The sequence below is a fragment of the Helicoverpa zea genome, chromosome 13 (assembly GCF_022581195.2).
Source record: "Helicoverpa zea isolate HzStark_Cry1AcR chromosome 13, ilHelZeax1.1, whole genome shotgun sequence".
Lineage (NCBI taxonomy): Eukaryota > Metazoa > Arthropoda > Insecta > Lepidoptera > Noctuidae > Helicoverpa > Helicoverpa zea.
In genome coordinates this window covers 6,180,385-6,203,115 of record NC_061464.1, presented here as the reverse complement: position 1 = coordinate 6,203,115, position 22,731 = coordinate 6,180,385, and the positions used below count along the sequence as shown (strand labels likewise).

At 38.3% G+C, this 22,731-nt stretch overlaps 2 protein-coding genes across 2 annotated transcripts; both read left to right on the top strand.

Annotated features, from left to right (window-relative positions):
- Positions 1–671: 671 nt before the first annotated feature.
- On the top strand, positions 672–2,095 carry LOC124635737. The gene is made up of 3 exons (XM_047171687.1): positions 672–1,060; positions 1,265–1,369; positions 1,671–2,095. Exons 1-3 carry the CDS (start codon positions 785–787, stop codon positions 1,971–1,973), a joined length of 684 nt encoding a protein of 227 aa, XP_047027643.1. The 5' UTR covers positions 672–784; the 3' UTR covers positions 1,974–2,095.
- A 232-nt stretch (positions 2,096–2,327) lies between these two features.
- LOC124635735 (GDP-D-glucose phosphorylase 1) lies at positions 2,328–15,394 on the top strand. The gene is made up of 6 exons (XM_047171686.1): positions 2,328–2,635; positions 2,901–3,030; positions 3,313–3,463; positions 13,840–13,942; positions 14,119–14,416; positions 15,231–15,394. The coding sequence occupies exons 1-6, from the start codon at positions 2,480–2,482 to the stop codon at positions 15,338–15,340; spliced, it is 948 nt and encodes a 315-aa protein (XP_047027642.1). The 5' UTR covers positions 2,328–2,479; the 3' UTR covers positions 15,341–15,394.
- Positions 15,395–22,731: the final 7,337 nt, after the last annotated feature.

The following is a 22,731-nucleotide window of genomic DNA, read 5'->3' as shown; positions in this document are numbered from 1 at the left end:
CAGTGGCGTGCACTTGGAGAGGCCTATGTCCAGCAGTGGACTGCGATAGGCTGATGATGATGATGATGATGATGATGAACCATTTCTTTGGCGAGAGACTATTTAAACTTACCAGCCACTGTTTATTTGGGCCCTAGATTCTACATAAGTTCTCGAAAATAAAACATTGTCTCTGCTTAATTTGAGGATATTCCTTACAGTTAGAAATTTCAAAATCTTATTACTCTGCATCTGAACTATCACTACGATATTATTTGTTATAATATAGTAGCGTATCGTCTAAACTTCTGCTTACACTTATTTGAAAAAGGAAGAGTGAACTGATATTCAATAATTTGTTACAACGCCATCTGTTAAAATTTTACCGAAACAACAAAACTTGAAATGTCAATTTCAACTGCAATTTGTGTTACCATTAATGGTAGATTTTTGCTATTTTAGTCAAATTCACTTCTAAACATGGTGCGTGAAAAAATTGTATCTGCTTTGATCATTTACGAATGTTGATTAATAAATAAAGGATTAACTACGTATTTCGTTATTCTCTACGAAACATGATTTCAAAAACGCCAAATAGCTATTACTTTCGCGAAAATATTTTACATGTTTATGTAGGTATTGGCCATTTTATTGCATCCTGAGGCAGTCTTTGGCAGATTTGTTAGTAAACACTATGGTCACACTGCTTTAAATGTCAAAGAGACAAAGGCACGAAAACAAAACAAGTTGAACTGTATTTATTATTAAACTTTTCATAGTATCACTTCTAACTAAGCATAACAAAATGATTTCGGAGTTCGCGAAAGAAAAGGTATTCTGGACGAGGAAAATGAATTTAAAATTGGTCAAGTTTATGGAGAGCAGGCCCAATATTTGGAATCCGAAACATCCGAAATACACCTCGGTGAAATATAGGGACAAAACTTACGCAGAATTCGCTTCACAATACGGTAATGAGTTCACAGGCCAAGCTGTTAAAGATCGCTGGACGAATATAAGGTCTACCTTTGCCAATTACTTACGAAAAATTAAAGCGAGTCAAGCCAAAAACAATGGAGAGGTATGTAAACTTTACATTGTAAAGCACTGGTCTGACTGAGTAAAAACTGTTTACTGGAAATTAAGATTCAATTCTTTTCCCTCAGAAGAAAAGGGGCCTAAGAATATGCTCCTAACATATTTCTAAATATAATATTTTGTTTGTAAGTCAATTAATGAGAATTTGTTTTTATTTTATAATACTTATTTGAAATTTCTGTTTCAGGCATGTAAAATTACATGGCATTTATGGGATGCATGCAAGTTTTTACTCAAGGCAAACAAAAATGTTCAATCAGAGTCCATTGAATTCAATCACGAAGACTGTAAAGTAAGTAATAAATACAAAATAAGCTTGTACAGACAAGCACTACGTCTTGGCTCAAAGCATGTACTTACTTAGTGGAAATAAAATTGCTGTATCCAATTTCTCACAAATTTTATAATCTTACTGACTTGGCATGGGCACTACTGCCTCTACCGGGATAAAATATAGCCCATGTTAGTCAGGAAAGTAATCAATCCAGTAGTTTTTGAGTTTATCCATTACTAACAAAAATACGATTTTTTCCTCAATTACATTTGAACCTATACATTGCCATTGAATAGAACATTCCTTGTATTGCTTCCAGACTGATTCAATGAAACAAGAAGACTCCTGTGATGATAATTCAGACAAATCATCAAATGATGTTGATACTACTTGTGACAACATAGCTAATAGTATACTCAATGTATTCCGAGGCGTTCAAAATGATACATTTGGTTTAGATAACTCAAAGTACGGACAAATTGGCAGATTAGTGGCTACTAAATTGTCACAAATGAGTTCCTATGATGCTGCACAAATGTCTAATAAAATAATGGAAATATTATTACTGTATAATGAACATAACCCGTTAAACCCAAATAATGTGAAATCAGAGTTGCAATAAAAGATTGTAAATGTTTTTAGAAGATAATTAAAACACGTTTCATGTCGCTACATGTTGTATGTAAAATAATATAATATATTTAATAAAGAAAATGAGGGTTCCAGGAGATCTATTACACAGTATTTTCTACTTGTTTTATAATTTTCCCTAGTGTCATAGTAACCAAGAACTGTTAATTGTAAGACAAGTCAGACAAGATTAAAGTAAATTGTAAGACAAGTCAGACAAGATAAAATAACTGGTAAGAATGCCGCTACCTGCACCACTTCTATGAATATATTAGATTACTAGTTGCGAAGTGAAAGGACTTGTTACAATACCTATTATTGAGTAAAGGAATGAACACCCAAAAGACTGCATTTCAATCATTAAAAAAATATGACAGTGACAGTACACTGACGTTACCTTATCAGATCAGTTGATGTTATCACTAAGGTTAGATAGAAAATCATCAAAACAAACAAATAAATACTTAATTGAGAGGCAAAATCATAGCTAAAAACAATATGTATAAATTAAGTGATTTGACTAGTGATAGCTCTACAAGTTTCCTAAGTTCATTGACCGCAAAATGGATGGAACTACACAAAGATACGGAAATATTTCGATATAAAATTGATAACTTGGAAGAAAGAATTGTAGATGGAAAATATTTACTTCAGGTAATTATATCTAATAAATAATATATTACGTACTGCGTTCCTAGATATGCCTAAGCTTTGCCCGCAATTTCGTATACTTGGACTCAGGGTAAAGAGAAAGAAATCCAAAAATTCACAATCCACTAAAATAGGTCCAGCTGTTCTTGAGTTTACAACAATTACAACTTTGTTATTAACAATGAAAGATTTGGCCAATAATTTTATATGAACTTAACCTATTGCATTTGGGTTTTATAATAGTGAATATTTGGTTTCTATTTTCCAGTTAAACCCAGATCGCCAAACCAAAAGAAGAACACCGGAAGCAATGAATAATATTCAACAACCCTTTGATGAAAAAAAGTTTAATTTCAACAAAGTATCACCTGAAGAAGTCTTGTTTTCCATAAGTGAAGGTAATGTTGACGATTTTGTAGTTATTTTAATTATAAACTTCTGTCTCCCATATCATTGAAGTAATGGTCAATAACTATCGAATAACTGTATAATAAGTTATTTTAAACTAGTAGTCTACCCTTTCTTGAAATGGATCTATAGTAGGCACATCATACACACAAACCTTCTTGGATCACTCTGTAATATTATTATAACTATGAAGTACTGAAAACTTCTTTATATTTTTTATACCTACTCTCTGTATTTTTTTTTTTCATAATATCGGGTTGTCATTTCCACAGATGCAGATACTCACACAGTGTTAGTGAATGTGAGTCCGATATCCCAATATCACTCCTTGATATGTCCTTCGGTGAACAAATGCCTGCCTCAAGTAGTAACACTGGAGAGCCTGCAGTTGGTAATACAAATCATGTTCCTTGCTGAGGATTGGTGAGTAGCAGTGGCGAGGCGTCCTTATAAGCCGATTCCCATCGGCTTCCCTTTCGAATTTCAAGAAAGAAGCATAGGTAGGTGTACGGGTTAACAACCGTACAACACGTGTCGCGTTTGACCTAGCTAGCTCATCATTATTACAGTGCCGTGTGAGGCACGATCATTTTCTTTAATACTAATTATGTAGTAATTAGTTAGTTCACCTATCAACACCTTAACGGGCGCGTGGCTCATACCTCTTTAATCTCACCTCATTTTAGTTTAATTTAATCTAAATCTCTATGTATAGACTTGAAATACAGTGAATTTTATTATCTTTACTCGAGCTTATCCTTTCTCGACCCAACCCCGAACATTGGTCCTTCGAGCTATCTATTAGCGGGACCTTAACGCGAGTGCAATCCTTTGTGCGGACTGTGTATCGCCTTACTGGTTTCGCTAACGACCAGTAGCAGTGGATTACTAGTACATCCGTATCTTGTGATCCCGCTCTACCTCGGTACCTAAAAGGGTACCATTTCACCTCGCGAGCGAGTTAGAACTCGGTGATTCCGAGGCCGCTACCTTATCTCGTCGCATCCCGTATTCCTGCGCGTCTCTACACCTGGAGAAAGCCGCTCTGATCCTGTGACCTCACAGCCTAGGAAGGCGCAATCTACAATCTTGCGGCTAGTTTTACTCCGCTACACAAGTAAGGTTTTTTATTCTTTTATCCTAGAAATGACCACTATGGAAGATCTTTTAGCTACGCAACAACAAATCATTGAAGCAATCGATAAATTATACGTCAACTTCAAGAAAGATGGAGCGGAGAGGAAATCGCCCGACTATTTACGTCGGCGATTAGAGAACTTGGAGCAATATTTTACAGAATTTCATAACAATCATATGAATTTACTGTCTTTTGAGGATCAATCTCATTCATATTTCACCTCTAACCAATATGACCAAACTAAACATAAGTTTGGAAATATTAAAGCAGCCATACAGAATTATAAACCCCTCTTAGATAGGCCGCAAACCCCAATCCTCAAACCCTCTACCTTTCAATCAGCTTCTACCCCTCAAGCTTCAAGTGTGTCGTTGTCTAATCCCCCTCTAAAAGTTAGTTCTGATGCTAAAACTACGGAGGAACTATTGAAGAAACAAGCTACTAATTTTAGAGCTTTTGCAAGAGAAGCCCAAGACATTGATCTCAATCTCATCTCGGAAAAATGGGAGTTTGAAGACATCTTAAAAACCCTTAAGACGCGGTGGACAGCTATAGATTCACTACACTGGGAGCTGGACCACGAGCTTAACGGATCAAACGCCCAATATGAAGAGCAATTTACAAGCTATGAGAAGTACTACAAGAAGCTTAAGCGAGATATTAATCAAAAAATGTGGTCGGTAGCACACATCGAAAAATCTACTCCTAAAATAGAAATAGCAACCTTTGAAGGAAGTTATACAGACTGGGTTTCGTTCAAGGATCTCTTTACCGAAACTGTGCACAACAATCCTTCTCTTTCAAGTGCTCAAAAGATGCAGTTCTTAAAAAGTAAGGTAAAAGGCGAGCCTGAACGACTGATCCAGCATCTTCAAATAAGTTCTAGTAACTACGCTCTTTGTTGGGATATTCTCAACCATCGTTACGATAACAAAAGACGGATCTTCCTATCTCATCTCAAGAACATTTTGAACATCCCTGCGATTCAGCAAAAATCAGCGAATCATCTTAAACGCATTCATGACACGACCTATGAGAGCGTGAATGCTATCAAGAATCTCGGCGTCGACGTTTCCACCTGGGACCCTTTTATTGTGTGTATTCTAGCGGAGAAATTGGATTCAGAAACCAATGATGATTACATGGATTCACTCAAATCTCCAAGAGAATTGCCTGTGCTGAGAGAATTTCTTCAATTCTTGGAGAATAAGTTTATGTCTTTAGAAATCTCAAGGAAGAAACAGGACAACTCTAAAATATCTCAACCTCAGAATAATCATTTTAATAAAGACACACATAATTATTCAAAACCTACAAATCACAAATTCAAGCAAAGTTACAACAATTATTCCACAAACCAGGTCAATACGCAATCGTCCAAGTCCAAAGGTAAAGGAAGCGAACGACGCAAATCATGCAAGATCTGCAAAGCAAGCGATCATCGTATAAACAATTGTCCGACGCTATGGAAAATGCAACCTTCTGAACGTAAAAATACGGTCGCGAATTTGAATCTCTGCGTCAATTGCTTACACTATCACGAAGGTAGAAAATGCCTTTCCAAAATAAAATGTATGGAGTGCAATGAACCTCACAATACCATACTGCACGAATCATTTACGTCAAAGAACCTGACACCGGATGCAGCTCGTCCGGGCCCTAGTACAGCCACGCTAACTACATCTGTATCTCAGCAGCAAGAAGCCAGCTCTATGGTGGGAGTCCAAAACAACCCTTCAGAAATATTGCTGGCGACAGCAATTGTGAAAGCCCAATCTGTTGATGGGTCTTACCAAGAGATGAGAGTCCTTTTAGATCAAGGCTCGCAAACCTCGATTATAACTGAAAGGGCTGCGCAGCTGTTAAGGTTACCCCGTAAAAAATGCAACGGTTACATTTCCGGAATCGGTAACAACGAGAGTAATTGTAAGGGTATGATCTCAATTAATTGTACGTCATTGATAAACGACTTTTCATTTCAGACTGACGTATTCATAATGAAAAGACTCGTAAACAATTTACCAACCCATAGTTTTGCAAAACCCAACTGGCCAATTCTTAATCAAATAACCTTAGCTGATCCTGAGTTTTACAGAAGTAGGCCAGTAGACATTTTATTTGGCGCCGACATTTATTCTTTGATACTGTTAGACGGTATTTGCCGATCTGGAGGAACGCTGCCCATCGCACAACAGACACAATTGGGATGGATTTTAAGCGGTAACTGCAAAACATTCCAATGTAATGTGATCCTTAATGGCATAGCCGACATCCAGCAGTTCTGGGAAATGGAGGATATTCCAGAACCCTTATCGATTTCCAACGAAGACCAAAGCTGCATCGAGTTCTTCAAAGCTTCGACATCTAGACGGCAAGATGGCAGTTACGTCGTCATGTTACCCTTTAAAGACAACTTTGAAGAAAAATTAGGTGAATCAAAAAGAAAATCTGTCGCGCAATTCTTTCAAATAGAAAAGAAATTAATTAGGCAACCCGAGCTGGCACGTGACTATAAGTTGTTTATGTCTGAGTACCTTGAGCTCGGACATATGACACCGGTGACTACAATTACCGATAATAAGCCCGATTGTTACCTAAGTCACCACTGTGTACAGCGAGCTGAGTCATCGACAACAAAATTAAGAGTCGTCTTTAATGCATCAGCAAGGACCTCATCTGGGCATAGCCTCAATGACCTCATGTGCAGAGGGCCCAACTTGCAACAAGACCTTCTCAGTCTTATTTTGAAGTGGAGGCAGTATAGATTTGCCTTTACTGCTGACGTAGAGAAGATGTTTCGAAATATTGGGCTACATCCTGATCACCAAAAATTCCAAAAAATTATTTGGAGAGACAATCCATCTCAACCTTTGAAAGAGTACCAGTTGACCACTGTCACTTACGGAACAAAAGCCGCACCCTTTTTGGCTATGATGACTCTAAGACAACTCGCTAACGACGAAAGGCCAAATTATCCCAACAGCAGTGCCCCTCACATATTAGAAAATTCCTTCTACATGGATGATCTCATGCATGGTGCTCATTCTGCTGCAGCTGCAAAGCAGATAAAGATTGAGATGACAGACCTACTAAAAGCAGGTGGTCTTAATCTCCGAAAATGGCGTTCGAACTTACCAGAACTTGTAGAAACTAACCTCAATGTTCATCAGAAGGATGAATTTCAATTTAAACAGCCAGAGTCTACAAAAACTCTAGGCCTTCGTTGGAATCCTAAAGAAGACATATTTATCTTTCATCCTATAGAAATTAGTTCTGAGGGCACCCCTACTAAACGGCAACTCTTATCTGAAATTTCAAAGATCTTTGACCCTTTAGGCTGGCTCTCGCCAGTCACAATAAAACTGAAAATGTTATTTCAAGAAACCTGGAAAATTAATATACAATGGGATCAACAAGTTCCACTAAATATCGTCTCAGAGTGGAACAAAATAAAGGCCGATTTGCCCTATATCTCGCAATTGGAAATACCTCGCTGGATTCAGTCTCAAGAAAATGATGCGATTGAGCTCCATGGTTTTTGCGACGCCAGCACTAAAGCTTATGCATGTGTCATTTATTGTAAGATCTCCAGAACGCATACAACGCACGTGACTCTAATTGCAGGCAAATCTAAGGTGGCACCTCTAAACAAACCTCAAACCATACCTCGCCTGGAACTTAGTGGAGCTCAGCTGCTAGCTAAGCTCATGGAAAAAATATCAGGCTCTCTAACGAACTATAAAGTCCGAATTTACGGCTGGGTAGACTCCATGGCAGTCCTGGGATGGCTAAAGGGCGAGCCTGAGAAATGGAAACCGTTTGTTGCTAACCGAGTGAAAATGATTTGCGGAATAATACCGAAGGATAATTGGAGGTACGTGAAGTCTAAGGACAATCCCGCTGATTGCGCTAGCCGCAGCATGACCGCATCTCAGTTAGCGAATCATACACTTTGGTGGCAAGGACCCAGCTGGTTGCCAAATTACAAGCCTGAAAATGATCCTTCTAATGATATTTCCTTCAATACCACGGAAGATCTCAGAAAGAAATTAGTGAACTCCGCCACCATCGATCTTAATAAAACATCAATAATAAAACAGCTGTTAGCAAAATACAGTAGTTGCAGAAAAGTTGTTCGAGTTTTAGCGTTCGTCAACAAATTCATCGACGTCTTTGTTTACAAAAAGAAACGGACAAATTACCTGACTTTACAAGACTTAAAACGAGCGAATGAAATGTTGATTAAATTCGTACAAAAAATGCACTTTTTGAAGGAAATATCGCAGTTAGAAAAAGGAAAGTCGCTTAACGGTCAGAGCCAAATCTTAAACCTCAATCCCATCTTAGACGCCCACGGGTTACTCCGTGTGGGCGGAAGGCTTAGCAATACGAGCATACATCCTGAAATGAAACACCCGATCATTATCCCACAATCGAAATTAGCCGATCTCCTCATCGACGAAGCTCACATCTTAGTATTTCATGGCGGAGCGAAGATGACAACAGGATTCTTAAGACAAAAGTACTGGATAATTGGCGGAAACAGAGCTACAAAAAAACGACTGAGAATGTGCGTTAAGTGTAGAAAAAATAATCCCATATTGCTGCAACAATTGATGGGTGATCTACCTCCATCCCGATTAAACCCAAGCCGACCCTTCTACCATACTGGGGTCGACTATACTGGTCATATCTTAGTGAAGGCAAGCAAAGGGCGCGGCGTTAAGACGAATAAAGGATATATCGCAGTATTCGTCTGTATGGTTACAAAGGCCATACATTTGGAAATCGTTTCCGATCTCACAACTTCTGCCTTTATTGCCGCTCTCAAGCGAATGTCAGCCAGAAGAGGAGTACCAGGACACATATACAGCGATCAGGGTACAAACTTTATAGGAGCAAACAATATTCTCAAACAAGAGTACTCCGAAATCTCCACGATCCTATCCAGCCAAGAAACTCTTCATGCCATTACTGAAATGAACATCGAGTGGCATTTCAATGCCCCGTCATGGCCATCTGCGGGCGGACTTTGGGAAGCTGCAGTAAAAAGCTTAAAGCACCATCTTAAGCGAGTCGTCGGGGAGCAAAAACTCACCTTCGAAGAGTACAATACCTTGACATCCCAACTCGAGGCTTGTTTAAACTCTCGACCGCTTTGTCCATTGACAGAAGATCCGGAAGACTTAAATTTTTTAACTCCGGCCCACTTTTTAGCGAGTGGACCCAATTTGACGATTTACGAAACAGAAAACGATCTCAGAACCCGATGGTATTTAGTACAAAAAATCTACACGGATGTTTGGACTCAATGGAAGAACGAGTATCTATCTCAATTATCGGTTAGAACCAAATGGAGACAAACTCAAAAGAATCTTAACGTTAACGATATTGTCATCATCAAGGACGAAAATCTACCGCCGGGAAAATGGGCTCTTGGACGAGTCGTAGAGCTCCATCCGGGAACGGACGGACTCGTAAGAGTTGTCACCCTGAAAACTAAAAACGGTTTTCTAAAACGTCCAATTGTCAAGCTTGCGCTATTACCTGTGAATGACTGCGATCAACCTCCAGAAGATAGTAAAAGTTACGACCAGGTACCAAGAAAAAAGAAGTCCAAGTGCATCTCACTATCAGCTATTGTTTTGTCTGTGACGTTATTCTTCCTGTCGTTAATAAGCTCGTCTCAAGCATCCTATAACTATACTCCAGTAAACAACAGCGTTTATTTCGACAAGATCTCAAACATGCACATAATTCGAGAGGATTGGCGCTTAATTGCTTATTATGATACGCATCCATACAACGAAGGTAAGACGGCACTTGCGAAGTATATCAAATATCTTGAAACTTTATGCTCCACGATAAGAGGCCAAACACCTTGCGATGGTATCATTTTACAACTCGGGCACGAGTTCGAAGAAATAAAACATTACGATAGTATTATTAATATGAATGAATCATGTGTAACTGGAGACGCCAACAAGCGCCGGCGGCGAGGCTTGATAGACGGCGTAGGTTATGTCGCGAACAGTCTGTTTGGCGTGCTGGATCAGCGATTTGCTGATAAGTACGAAAAAGACATTGACCTATTAAGAACGAACGATAATCACCTTTACAACCTTTGGAAGAACCAGACGTCTATTGTGGAAGCTGAATTCAATCTTATAAAGAGAGTAGAAATTACCATGAATCAGCATCATAAATCGATAAACCAAAAAATAAACAATCTCAAAGAAAATTATCAGGACCTTAGAATCCACGTACAAAACATTAGTTATACTACAGACTTTTTGACCTCCACGTTAACCGCTAGTCACCTGATGTATAGTCTTCGGAAAATACAAGATTCTATCCTAGACACGGTAACAAACATCTACAATGGGAGACTAGACTTTCACTTAATTTCTCCAAACCAAATGAGGACCGAGTTAAGTTCAATATCAGCCCAAATACCTAAAGATTTGGCGATTCCGGTCGACAACTTGCGCCTCAAGGATCTCTATAACCTATTAAAAGTGAGAGCAAGGTACAGCGTTAGATATCTCATTATAGAAATCAGAATACCTTTGATCGAAAGGGACATGTACGAAATATTTAATCTCATCCCAGTTCCTCGAATCTCAGAAGAATCCATGCTAAATGTGGAAGTCATATCTCAATACGCCGGAATCAACATCAGAAAGGATTCTTATGTGCCTTTAACTGGAACTGATCTTCAATCCTGTGTCAGAAGAAATTCCATGATGATATTATGTCATATCAGAACTCCTATCTATCACTTGAAAGATGATCACAACTTATGTAGGACTATGCCGAACACCAGGACATGCAAGACTGCGAAGACACCTTGCAAAAATACTTGGACGGAGTTAACCTCGGACAATAGATACTTTTATTTCTGTTGCACTGAATGTCACATAAAATTATTATGTGAGGGACAAAGTACGACTGCCAATCTTAGAAATGCTGGTCTCTTGGGCATTGGGGAGGACTGCATGATAAAAACAGAAGATTTTCTGGTGTATCCTGTCAAAAAGTTCTCTAGTAAAATCAATATTGAAGCGAGATTAGACGCTCCAGATATACCTTCCATTAACCATATCCTCAATATTTCTATTCCTGAATCTCCCGAGATTGATCCCATTAATAACTCGGACATTTTGCGACAGTTTGAAATGGTACAGAAAAATATTGACATCCTAAAACAAAGTAAACCTATAAACAACGAAATGTCTTATCATGACGTGCACCACTACGCCGTCATATATGTTCTTGTGGCAGTAATGCTACTAGGCTCCATCATATTTTACTGGCGATGGCGTCGGCAGTACAGACTTCAAGCGAACTCGAGGACTACCGAAGCGACGCCGTCAGTGGAGGCAGTAAAGGAAAGTGTTTTAAGTGAGTGCAGTGAAGTTAGGGAAAAAAGGCAATCTTTAGTTAAAGTGAAAGGTGCTGTGAGTGAGTGCTGTGACAATAGGGAATATGGGCAATCTTTATCAGTTAATAGTGACCCCAAGGTTGTCAAATCTAGCGAGTGTTTGCAAAAGCAAGACCGCGCGTCCTCGCCGGTTTTTCGCGTATTTTCTCTTCCCGATTTACATTGTCGCGATCATTCGTAATCCTGATTCTTCTTCATTACTAACCTTATTTTATAATTTAGTGATTACTAGAACTTTGTTTTCACCTTGTAAAACTCATCTTTCATCTAGTTTTTAATACTTACTAACCCTTTCTTTGCCCTCGGGAGCATGTACGGGTTAACAACCGTACAACACGTGTCGCGTTTGACCTAGCTAGCTCATCATTATTACAGTGCCGTGTGAGGCACGATCATTTTCTTTAATACTAATTATGTAGTAATTAGTTAGTTCACCTATCAACACCTTAACGGGCGCGTGGCTCATACCTCTTTAATCTCACCTCATTTTAGTTTAATTTAATCTAAATCTCTATGTATAGACTTGAAATACAGTGAATTTTATTATCTTTACTCGAGCTTATCCTTTCTCGACCCAACCCCGAACAGTAGGTATAAGTTATAATATAGGTATAGGTATAATTAATATAATCATTTAAACCACGCAATTTAAATATGTAGGTATAACAAAACGCCTACCACCGTAAAAAAAATTGTCTATAAATTACTTGAAACACTTTGCTCCTACTAAATAAGCCGCGGCTTCCTCCTCCATACAAAACTACACTTGCGTAACGTCATCCACGCCGCGCCGCGCGATGTTCGCAAAATAAGGGCGAGCGGTAAGCCGGCTCACGGAGCGGCTTCCACCAATCAAAACTCGCGAGTGAACGAGAAAGAACGCGTCAAGAGTAGAGTAGCTATATCTGTCTACGCGCGAGTGACAGCGCTTTCTCAAATATGTAAACAAACAAATCAGACAAATTCACTCTCATTGTTCTTATTTTGTTTTAGATAATACCATTAACAATTTGTTCTTTGTATTACTTAATTGAATTTATTATAGTGTGTGTATCATTTGGAAATAACATAGTTCGTGTGTGTGTTTTAGTTACATTATGTCAACATAGATGGCGTTGTGCATTTTTATGCAAATCCTGAATCGCGGTGTTAAGATTCTCCGCGATTTAATGACCCTAGTTGGGAATTTATTTATTTTTATGAATTCACCAAGTATATAATTTTGATAATTTTGATTAAATAGTTGGCAGTATCATTACTCTCTACTAATTCTCGCGATCGCACTGTGTGACCTGGTACTCAGTACAAGTACAGTACTACAGTATGTGTACCTAGTGAAAATAGAGATATCTACGTTGAAATGATGTATATTGATACGTAGACAGTTGGCATCAGGTTTCTTTTTAATGTACCTATAGCATTTATCGCATTAGACTGTTTTCCGATCCGACAGATTGTTTACTTTAGGAAGGAACTTATTTTTCAAGGTTAAGTTTTGAGAATAAAAACGTGTTATAAAACTCGGGCACGCCGCTCGGGTGAATTACCTACCAATATTACGTCTATATTAAAATTACTAACGTCCTGACGGATAAATACCTACGATAAATATCAATGGCTAACAGGCCGTTGTAAATTAAATACTTAAAATGTATTGTTTCTAGTGCCAAGTTTTCTCAGATTCTAGTACCTAGTTAATATACCTAACTAAAGATAATAAAGTTTTATAGATATTAATAATCTGCCGAATTCCTCGAGAAAACATGTTCAAACTATCAGTCTCTCAGTCAGTGCTAAAAGGTGGACTGAGAAATTACCTCCATTACCTCTCCCCCCCCATCCCTGAGTACTCCCCCCCAGTTTTTTTTTTTGCTGCGGCTTCCCTATTTCATTAAACCACCCTTCGCCACTGGTGAGTAGGTACGAATATTTTTTTCATAAACATACTTATAATAACTGGTCAGTTTTATAAATTAATAACATTGTTAGGAAATACATAAAAAGTTAATTAAATATATAATTAAGTAAAAAGTTAATAAGCTTAGAAAATCAAAAGAAAAAAACCAAAGAAGGTTCAAGTTGGCCCACATCCCTTTTGGGAAGTTGGTTAATTATTATTTTATTTTAGTTATCAATTTAAACATTTATTTGTGGCAATAGTCTTATCGTCAAATTAAAAGAAAATCTATGTACAAATAAATGTCAATATTTTTCCAGGGACATAAGGATTGGATTCAACAGCATGTGTGGTTTTGCATCTGTCAATCATTTGCACTATCATATCTTTGTGGAAAAGAATTCACTATATGTTGAAAAAATGGTAAGTAGAATACAAGTTTAAATATTGTCTCTATGGAGTTGTATGCATGTGTAACAAGTTATGTGGAATACATGTTCAAATATCGTCTCTATGAAGTTGTATACTATACAGCGTTTAACAAGATATACAGAGTCCTTCTCAAATATTTAAAATTATAATTTCTCTCTCATTTTCAGAAATGGCACCACTTAAAAGGAAACACATACTGCTTAGACAAAACCTATCCAGTACCTGCATTCTGTTTCGAATTACAAAAACAATCTTATGCACAAACATTGAAAGAGGTCTGGAAAGTTCTAGAATACTTCTTGAACAAGTCCATAGCTCACAATATACTTTTTACTAAAAGAAGGTTGGATGGAAATGGTGACGTGTGCGTGATTATCTGGCCTCGAAGAAGTACTACAGGTGCTAAGAAACTGGCAGCTTTTAATGTGGCTGTTCTGGAACTCAGTGGATGGTTCCCTATTTATGGTGAATACATATTTATTTATTACCTTAGCGGTGGCAAACCGGTTTTGACAAAAAAAAAACTTAATTCTAGATAAATCGTACCTTCTCGCATCTCTATCAAATAAGTTCGGACATGAAATAAACGAGTATCTAAGATAGAGCTCACCTCACCACGAATGTGAAAATTTTTGCGCTTTCAAGTGAACAAACGAACTCTCCACCTTTATAATATTAGTGTACATTTCCCGCCACTAAAGAAGCATTTACCTAAACCAATTTTCACCGCATTTTAACTGGCAGATAGATAATGCAGCTAGGAGTAAGTTACGCGTCTTTTTATCCAGATTTAGTCCCGAAAAGTAGGACGCAGGTTAAACGTCAGGGGCCCGATTCTCCTAAGTTAATAATGTCAAAATCGAATAGAAATCGAATCGCAATATGATCGCAATAGCAGTTTTAACCATATCAGGCACTCTGCTACTAATAAAAGACCAATCGTATTCGATTGACATTTGATTGGTGTGCGATTGGTCTGCTATTTTGGTGATTTTGGTCAATACGGTAGTTTGCTGTACAATCATTTTGCAATCGTAAATCATTTGCAGACAAAATGATTCATTATTGAATGACAGAAAAGGATTTTCTGTCATTCAAAAACGTTTATTTCAAAGAAAAAATAGCGGAATGCCACATACGTTTCAATTAATCGTAGGTAATCGAGTCGGGATTGGATATCAGTCGAATCGAGTCGAACGTGAATCGTATGTTGCTTAAGTAAAATTAGGAGAATCGGTCCCCAGAGAATAGTTATTAATAAATAAAAAATGTTTCGCAGATGTAGAACAATTCAAAAATCTTCAAGCTGCCGATCTTGAAAATGAGCTGGCGAAATGGATTCCAGAAGACTTCAATAAGATATGTGAAGATATCAAACTTTTACTGTAAAAGTGTCCTTAGCGCAATTATGGAATCATTAAAATAGTATAATATTGAAATTAAGTGCTTTTTTAATTTTGCATATTAGGTACCATGAACGCAAATGATGCTTAAATTCCACCTCTAAAAACATCTACATTGGGTTGATTCGGCATATCGGCTGACTTAATAGATAATAAAAAATTAGAGTTAAGGGATGATTTATATTAGGCCGGGGCGTGCCGTGTAGGTACGTGGCTCGTACGGTGCACAGATGTGAAACGTTACATACATTTTGTATGAAGCAGTTTATATTACACAGTGCATGATCAGTGGCCCGTCCGGGCCACAAACGACGCTCGTCATACAAAATGTATGTAACGTTTCACGTCCGTGCCCCGTACGAGCCACGTACACAGCACGCCCCGGACACGGCCCGGCCTAATATAAATCATCCCTAATGCTACCATGGGCGCAGCTTGACATCTTCACTTTCTCCGTTAAAGAAAAATGCGATATTTAGTCCTCCAACCTCCTCCAACTACCAAGAAAAGTGCTTCCGATTTTTCCTGTAGTAAAATTTGCACTCGCTACGCTAGCGTCTTTTTGTTAATTTGAAGTTTTCTGCATTTACTTTTTGAATCTTCAAACTAACTTGCAAAAACTTAGGTACCTAGGTACCTACTAAACGCTCATGGTACATAAATGCTGACTATGTGCCCACGACTGGCCACGCCCATGAATGCTACATATGTATGTAGGTAAATTATAAGAAATGTCGATGTTTAAAAGGTCTAAATAGAAAAAAAAAAACATACCGGCCGAATTGAGAACCTCCTCCTTTTTGGGAAGTCGGTTAAAAATGAGGTTATATTCGCAATTAACAATCGCATTAGCTTGGTACTGCTCAGCACGTTTTGCCTGTCTAATCTTGCAGCATTCCCCCACCAGAAGACTAAAGGTGAACAAAACTTTGTAAGTAGTTAAGTTCCTGTTTCTGAAGCCCATTTTTAGGGTGACGTACCTACCCGACTAGTAGTAAAACGGGTATGTCTATACGGAAGTAGGTAGTTGAAACAAGACATATGTAGCCTTGTTGGTCGTCAAAACATTTTGCTCTTTTCCACACCACCCCGGAGGTAGAGCAATAGGTGCGTTTTTTTTAAAGTGGTATCCCCTTGAGGCCTAATCCACTTTACAATATTTGTTCTTAACTCTAGGTACCTATACCTATATCACAAAAATACATTTGTACTTTACAATATTTGTTCAGAAGTACAATCACTGTTTATAAGTATTTGTCTTTCTCTAGCTTTTTGTTATTTGTCCTTCATGATTCCTTTCGTTCAAGTGTAGAGACCGTAGATCACAATGACCTGTGATATACGGCCTTATACCTACCTGACCTACAAAGGCACGCCAAATATTGAAGCAGAGCAGGTGCCGCGCGCAGAACAAAGGGTTTCGAAACTATGAAAGATTACTAATGCCCTACACTTCCTACCTAGTTTTAGTTAGTTTCATAAGTCACAAAACCTTCTGCTCTCACACAACCCCCCAAATTTACCCCCCTGCTTCAATATTTGAAGTGCTTGATTTGCTTCCAACATTACCCCAGGTCTTGAAGTAATGTTGGAAGCACTAAAGTCACCTAGTCCCGTCCATTGGAGTTGCGGAGCCGCGACGCTTGAAAGCTCTCAATTGTTTTACTGTCATCTTGTACGGAAATAATTAGTTATGCAATAAGACATGTCAATTACCGCGGACGCGTCCGTCTCCTAACTACTCCGGATGGGTACTAAATCATTCCCAGTTTTCAGCGTAGTCTGGTAGACGCACTTTAAGGGACGTGTTTCCTCAGTAACAGTTCTGGATCACTGTTCCAAAAAATATAGCTACCTAATATCTCTCAAAGATAACAAATAATAGTCAGGAATGTAGTAAAAATAGAGTCATTAGGTTATATCTACCTACTTAAGTAAGTAAACCTATAGGTACCATAAGATTCGTTGTACAATCAGGATGACCACATTTAATAAATGACACATCCCATTGCCAGTGCAAAAAGTCTAGTCGGGTCAAAGGTTATCTGCATACTCAATACTCAATTAATACATATTATATATTCAATACATAATATTATTTATGTGAATACCTATTTACAGCTGTGAGATCACTATCCCCCAGACACAGATTTGTCAAAAACTTTTCCTTTTAGAGTACTTCAATACTATCTACAAGTAAATAACCAGATCGGGACGTAGGTAGATATCTACAAATATTTGTTCCTGAAAACCCTGTGACGTAACGGAACGGATTAGGTACAAAATAGCTACTACTAAACTGTTACCGTTACGTAACAGTGATTTAAATAGCTACGCGTCAGGATGTAGGTACCTATTCACCACACTAGTTACCACCTCCCTTAGGAACTTAGTAGCCCGGGCAGAGCTTTCAGGTCTCCTCGGCAATCAATAACCAATTGCGATGCACTATGCAAGTGGAAGTGAGATGCAAAGATGTACCTACCTATGTACCTAAGTACCGAGCGATCAATACTTTGAAGCACTAAATAAATGATACTACCTGAGAGGGGGGAGGGGGGGGAACTGGAACCTTCTACGCAGTTAGCATATAGATATTACCTATAAGCCTACATAGGTGGTGCACCGAATATTCTTACCTATGTTGGTAGGTACATTGGGTAGATGCCTAAGTTCTTTGTTTGACAATGGACACCATCATAATGAATCGTGGTCTTAAAAAAGTACGAGCTTCTACTGGCTTTAAAATGATCTCTAGGAAATGAAGCTACTTGTAATATTGTGGTGATGGATGTTCTTCGAGTACCTACCTATCTACTTACGATTGATAGCGTGATAAGCATATTATCTTTGTAGGAAGTGTTACCTAATGCAGCATTTGATATTTAGATACCGACTGGACCTGTAGGCACAGATTACCCTAGTAGTCACATGGTGTAATATGATGTGACATCCGTAGCACCACAGGTAGCACCCAAAACATCTAACATAACATAACAAACATCGACTCCTCCCTACTTAAATGAATTAATATTTTTATAGGCACTACCTATCTACTGCAACCACCTACTTTTTACTGTAAGTAGGCCTTTTTTATACAAAGATGACATTGGTCATCACCTTTGAGCAAAGTAAATAAACTAAGTAGGTAAATTGACGATTTCAAACCTACTCTACGTTAAAAAAGACTTACAGAACCCTTCTTTTCAGAGATTTATTTTTCCTTGAAAGGTTTTATTTTCCATTCATGCCCAAAAACATTAAACATAATTTCTATATTCATGCATGCCCAACAGGTTTTAAACATTAGGCCTCGACAGGTTTGGCCTTCATACTCAGCTAAGGCTAAGATAGAGCCAAGATATGTTTAGGTACACATCTAGAGGCTAATTAGAATAATATTTACTACTGCACTGGTGCATATCATTGTGTTGGTAGGTAATAATTAAAAACCATTAAATTATTATGCTGTGGTACGTACCTAGCTATAAATAAAATTGTATTGTTTATAAGGAAAATGGTGGTAGGTAAATACGATAGAGAATAATTACTTAGCTTATTAGTTTTATATCGGGTATGTCGTTCATAATCACATTAAATTAAATGCGTCAATATACTGGTTAATATATGTCGATTAACACAAAGATAAAAGAAAAATACGTAAAAATAAAGAAATGATTTTTTCAAACAAAGTAAATGGAATAAAAATGTGCAAAAATTAGAACACCATATAAAAGTCAGTCATTACAAACAACTGAAATTCTCCCTTGAAAACTGACAGCTGTCAACTGATCAAAACATACGATACTCCTAACTTTATCTCTGCTTTACACATGATGTTGTAAATTATAAAAACGAAAAATGAATCCTGTGGTTAAACCACTGAATGGATTAGGTTATTTTTTTTACAATTCGCCATAGAATATCATAAAGTATATGCGATATGATTTAATGTGATTGTGAACGACACACCCGATATATATATATAATTTTTCTTAGCCCGTTCTGTCCCACTGCTGGGCAAAGGCCTCCCCATTTTGTCTCCACACCTCTCGATCTTTTGAGACCTCCCACCAATCAGAGTTGTAGGCATCCAGGTCATCCCGCCATCTCTTTCGGGGCCTACCCCGCCTGCGATGACCATCCTGTGGCAACCACTGGGTGACGATGTTGGCCCATCTGTCAGGATGCATTCGGCTGACGTGCCCTGCCCAGTTCCATTTTAATTGAGCTGCTTTTCGGCCCACATCGAAAATTCCGGTTTTGGAGCGTATGACGGTGTTGCGTATGCGGTCTGTTCTTTTGATACCCAGAATGCTACGTTCCATTGCTCCATTGATCAGAATGCTATGTTCCATTGTTTTATATTAAACTATTTATATATAGCGGACCGCACCAGCTATTTTCGGGCTACCTACCTAGGAAAATTCCGTATACAGTTATTTTTGAGTTTATCACGAGCAGTCGAGACGAGAGGCAGGCACCTCCGTTACAATGAGTTACTCATCATAACATTTAATTTAAAACTGGTACCTAATTGTAGCAACTAGTTATGTAAGTACCATAATTATGTAACACAAATCAATCACTTATCGAATTATCCTAATTAGCTAATGAATGAATATGGAGGCACCGCCATAGCTTTTGTTTCAGATTTTTCTGCAAATGGTATGTGTGACGTGACATAGATAGATATGATGGCCAACTATTCGATTAGGGTGAGGAGTACCTACCACTATAATGAAGAACATTACTTAATTTAAATGGGACAGAATACTTATTTTCGCCACTTTATTGAGGTAGGTACAGCCCCGGATCTAGGGGGGGGCAAGCCGGGGCCCATGCCCCGGGCGGCAAATTCAGGGGGCGGCAAAATCAAGCGGCTGCCTGATTTTAAATCCTACATCACAGATTACCATAATAGTTACCTACAGGGCCGTCTTAACCTATGGTGCAGGGTGTGCGAATAACCCGGGCGCCTCGGTTTCAGGGGGCGCCACGGGACGCCCCACCACCAGAAAATTTTGATGAAATTACACCCGTTTGATAAGGAAGTTCCATTGTATCATGATACTGACAAGCAAAGTTTCAAAAAAAGTCGCCTTCGCTATGTTTAATTGATCATTTTGATTATTTTTCATAACATCCTCCAACTAAGTGAAAAAATTCTCGCTCGCTACGCTCGCGGTTAAATTACCGTTTCTGTACTGTTTTTCTGATGGTTTATTATTTTTACGCACCCAATCAACGAACACAAATAGCACTCGCTCTAATCACGGTTTCTTTTTATTTGTACATGATTCCCAGTTTGATTTGTGAGTCTTCAAACAAATAACTTAAAAAAGTTCGCGCTCGCTCCGCTCGCGGCTACTTGTTGCTTGACAATGTAGGTACTTTTGTGTCGTAGACTCAAAAAATTTCGCGATCGCTCCGCTCGCGCAATGTTACACAGGCTTTGCCTTGTTGGCTTCATTAGTCTAATCCGCGCTATCTTACCTTTTATAAGTCAAATGTAGCGAAAAAAAATATTTATGGAGTCTTCAAAAACAAAAAAGTTTGCGCTTCCGACTGCTTGCTACTTTACAGCGCTTTTTACCTACTTATTAACTTTTTGTGTACATTAATCTGTCTCCAGTAGCGGCTTTAGGGTAGGGCGCGGTTGGGCGACGGCCCAGGGCGCCGGACATAAGGGGCGCCGCAGGCGCCCCCAACCAATCCTTGATCAGAATTTTACTCCTATTTTTGTTTTAAATTTCATCAAAGATCGCAGCTTACAAGAACTGTATCCAAATGTATGGATAGCATCAGGACCGCCTTAACCTATGGTGCAGGGTGTTCGAATAACCCTGGCGCCGCGAGCTCCGGGGCGCCGCGGTACGCTCCTGGACCAAGAAATTTCAATTAAATTAATGTATTGTCATACAATGCCGCGCGCGTTAGATACACTACTTTTATGTCCCAAAACTCAAAAATTTTCGCGCTCGCTTCGCTCGCGGTTTCTTACTTTACACTTACATTTTTTTTTCACATATAGCTACTTTTAATTTAATGTTCCAATGCTCAAAAAAATTCGCGCTCCCTTCGCTCGCGGCTTCTTCACTTCACAGTCGCCTTTTATTATATATGTTAAGGACTTTTAGTGATCCAAATCTCAAAAAAGCTGTTTCGGGCTTGCTTCACTTTATAGTTGTTTTTATTTTTGAAAATTTTTTTGTCTACAAACGACGCTACCTTTTTGCTAGGCAAAAAGGTAGTTAAGTAGTAAAAAGGTAGTAAGTTTAAGTCCTTTTATTAATAAGAAAGTAACTTCTAGTTTCTATTTATGGTACTACTTTAAGTCCCAAAATTTTAATTCATAGGCGCCAACACCAACAAAGAGCTATCTACGTTTGGGCTACATTTTAAGTCATTTTTGTTTTGAGTTCTAAAATATAACAAAAAATTTCGCGCTCGCTTCGCTCGCGCAATCACAACCTGTGTTCCCGTGTTTTTGCATTCACCAACCAGCAATAACTTATGTACGATTGGGCTACATTTTAGGTAATTTTTGCTTTGACTTGTTAACTATAAAAAAAAATTCGCGCTCGCTTCGCTCGCGCAATCGGTAACTACATATTATGTCTCTGTTTTTTTGAATTGTAGTTGGGGGCGCCGTAGAAATCTCGCCCAGGGCGCTAGTAGAGTTAAAGCCGGCACTGTCTGTCTCGACTTCATAACTTAAACCTGGCGAACAGTTTGAGCCTACAATGATTTGGACACATTTTTTTAAGTCCTTTACCTACCAAAAAAGTGACTTTCGTTGGTGAAAATAAACATAAGTACGTAGGTAGGCGGGGCGGCATTTTTCAGTTTTTGCCCCGCCTAAAAAAAATTGAAGATCCGGGGCTGGGTAGGTAAGCAAAACCTATTTAAGTTAGACAGAATTTGGTTGTCCACTGCTGTTTATTCTAGCCTTATTATACTTCGGCCGTTCAGAGAATGCGTTCCTGACACCTATCAGTTAGTCACGACTAGTGATGGGCACAACATAACACTGAGTTCGTTACCGTTCCTTCAAAATGAACCGCCGCATTATTTTAAGATTATTTTCGTTTTAAATTGGCGGAATCATTTGTTTTATATTTTAGTTATTTAAGTGGAAACCAAAAAAAGGTAATATTCATATAATAAAATTGTTTTATTTATTCTTTGTTACAAGTACATTGAATTGAATGTGCGAACAGAATATTAATCAGACTCTGCTTTGCTTGAGGAGGTGGTGTCTTCATCATCATCTTCGCCTACATGTATAATTATATTATTATCAATAACAGAATCAATCCTGATATCTCGGTCTAACAAAAGCCGGGTAATCAAATAAAAACAGATCGAAAACAC

Coding starts and splice junctions, on each gene's coding strand:
- LOC124635737 (XM_047171687.1), top strand. CDS start 785: ATGATTTCGGAGTTCGCGAAAGAAAAGGTATTCTGGACGAGGAAAATG. Junction 1,061..1,264: donor AAGCCAAAAACAATGGAGAG/GTATGTAAACTT, acceptor TTTCTGTTTCAG/GCATGTAAAATTACATGGCA. Junction 1,370..1,670: donor TCAATCACGAAGACTGTAAA/GTAAGTAATAAA, acceptor TATTGCTTCCAG/ACTGATTCAATGAAACAAGA.
- LOC124635735 (XM_047171686.1), top strand. CDS start 2,480: ATGTATAAATTAAGTGATTTGACTAGTGATAGCTCTACAAGTTTCCTA. Junction 3,464..13,839: donor ATGTTCCTTGCTGAGGATTG/GTGAGTAGCAGT, acceptor ATATTTTTCCAG/GGACATAAGGATTGGATTCA. Junction 13,943..14,118: donor CACTATATGTTGAAAAAATG/GTAAGTAGAATA, acceptor TCTCATTTTCAG/AAATGGCACCACTTAAAAGG.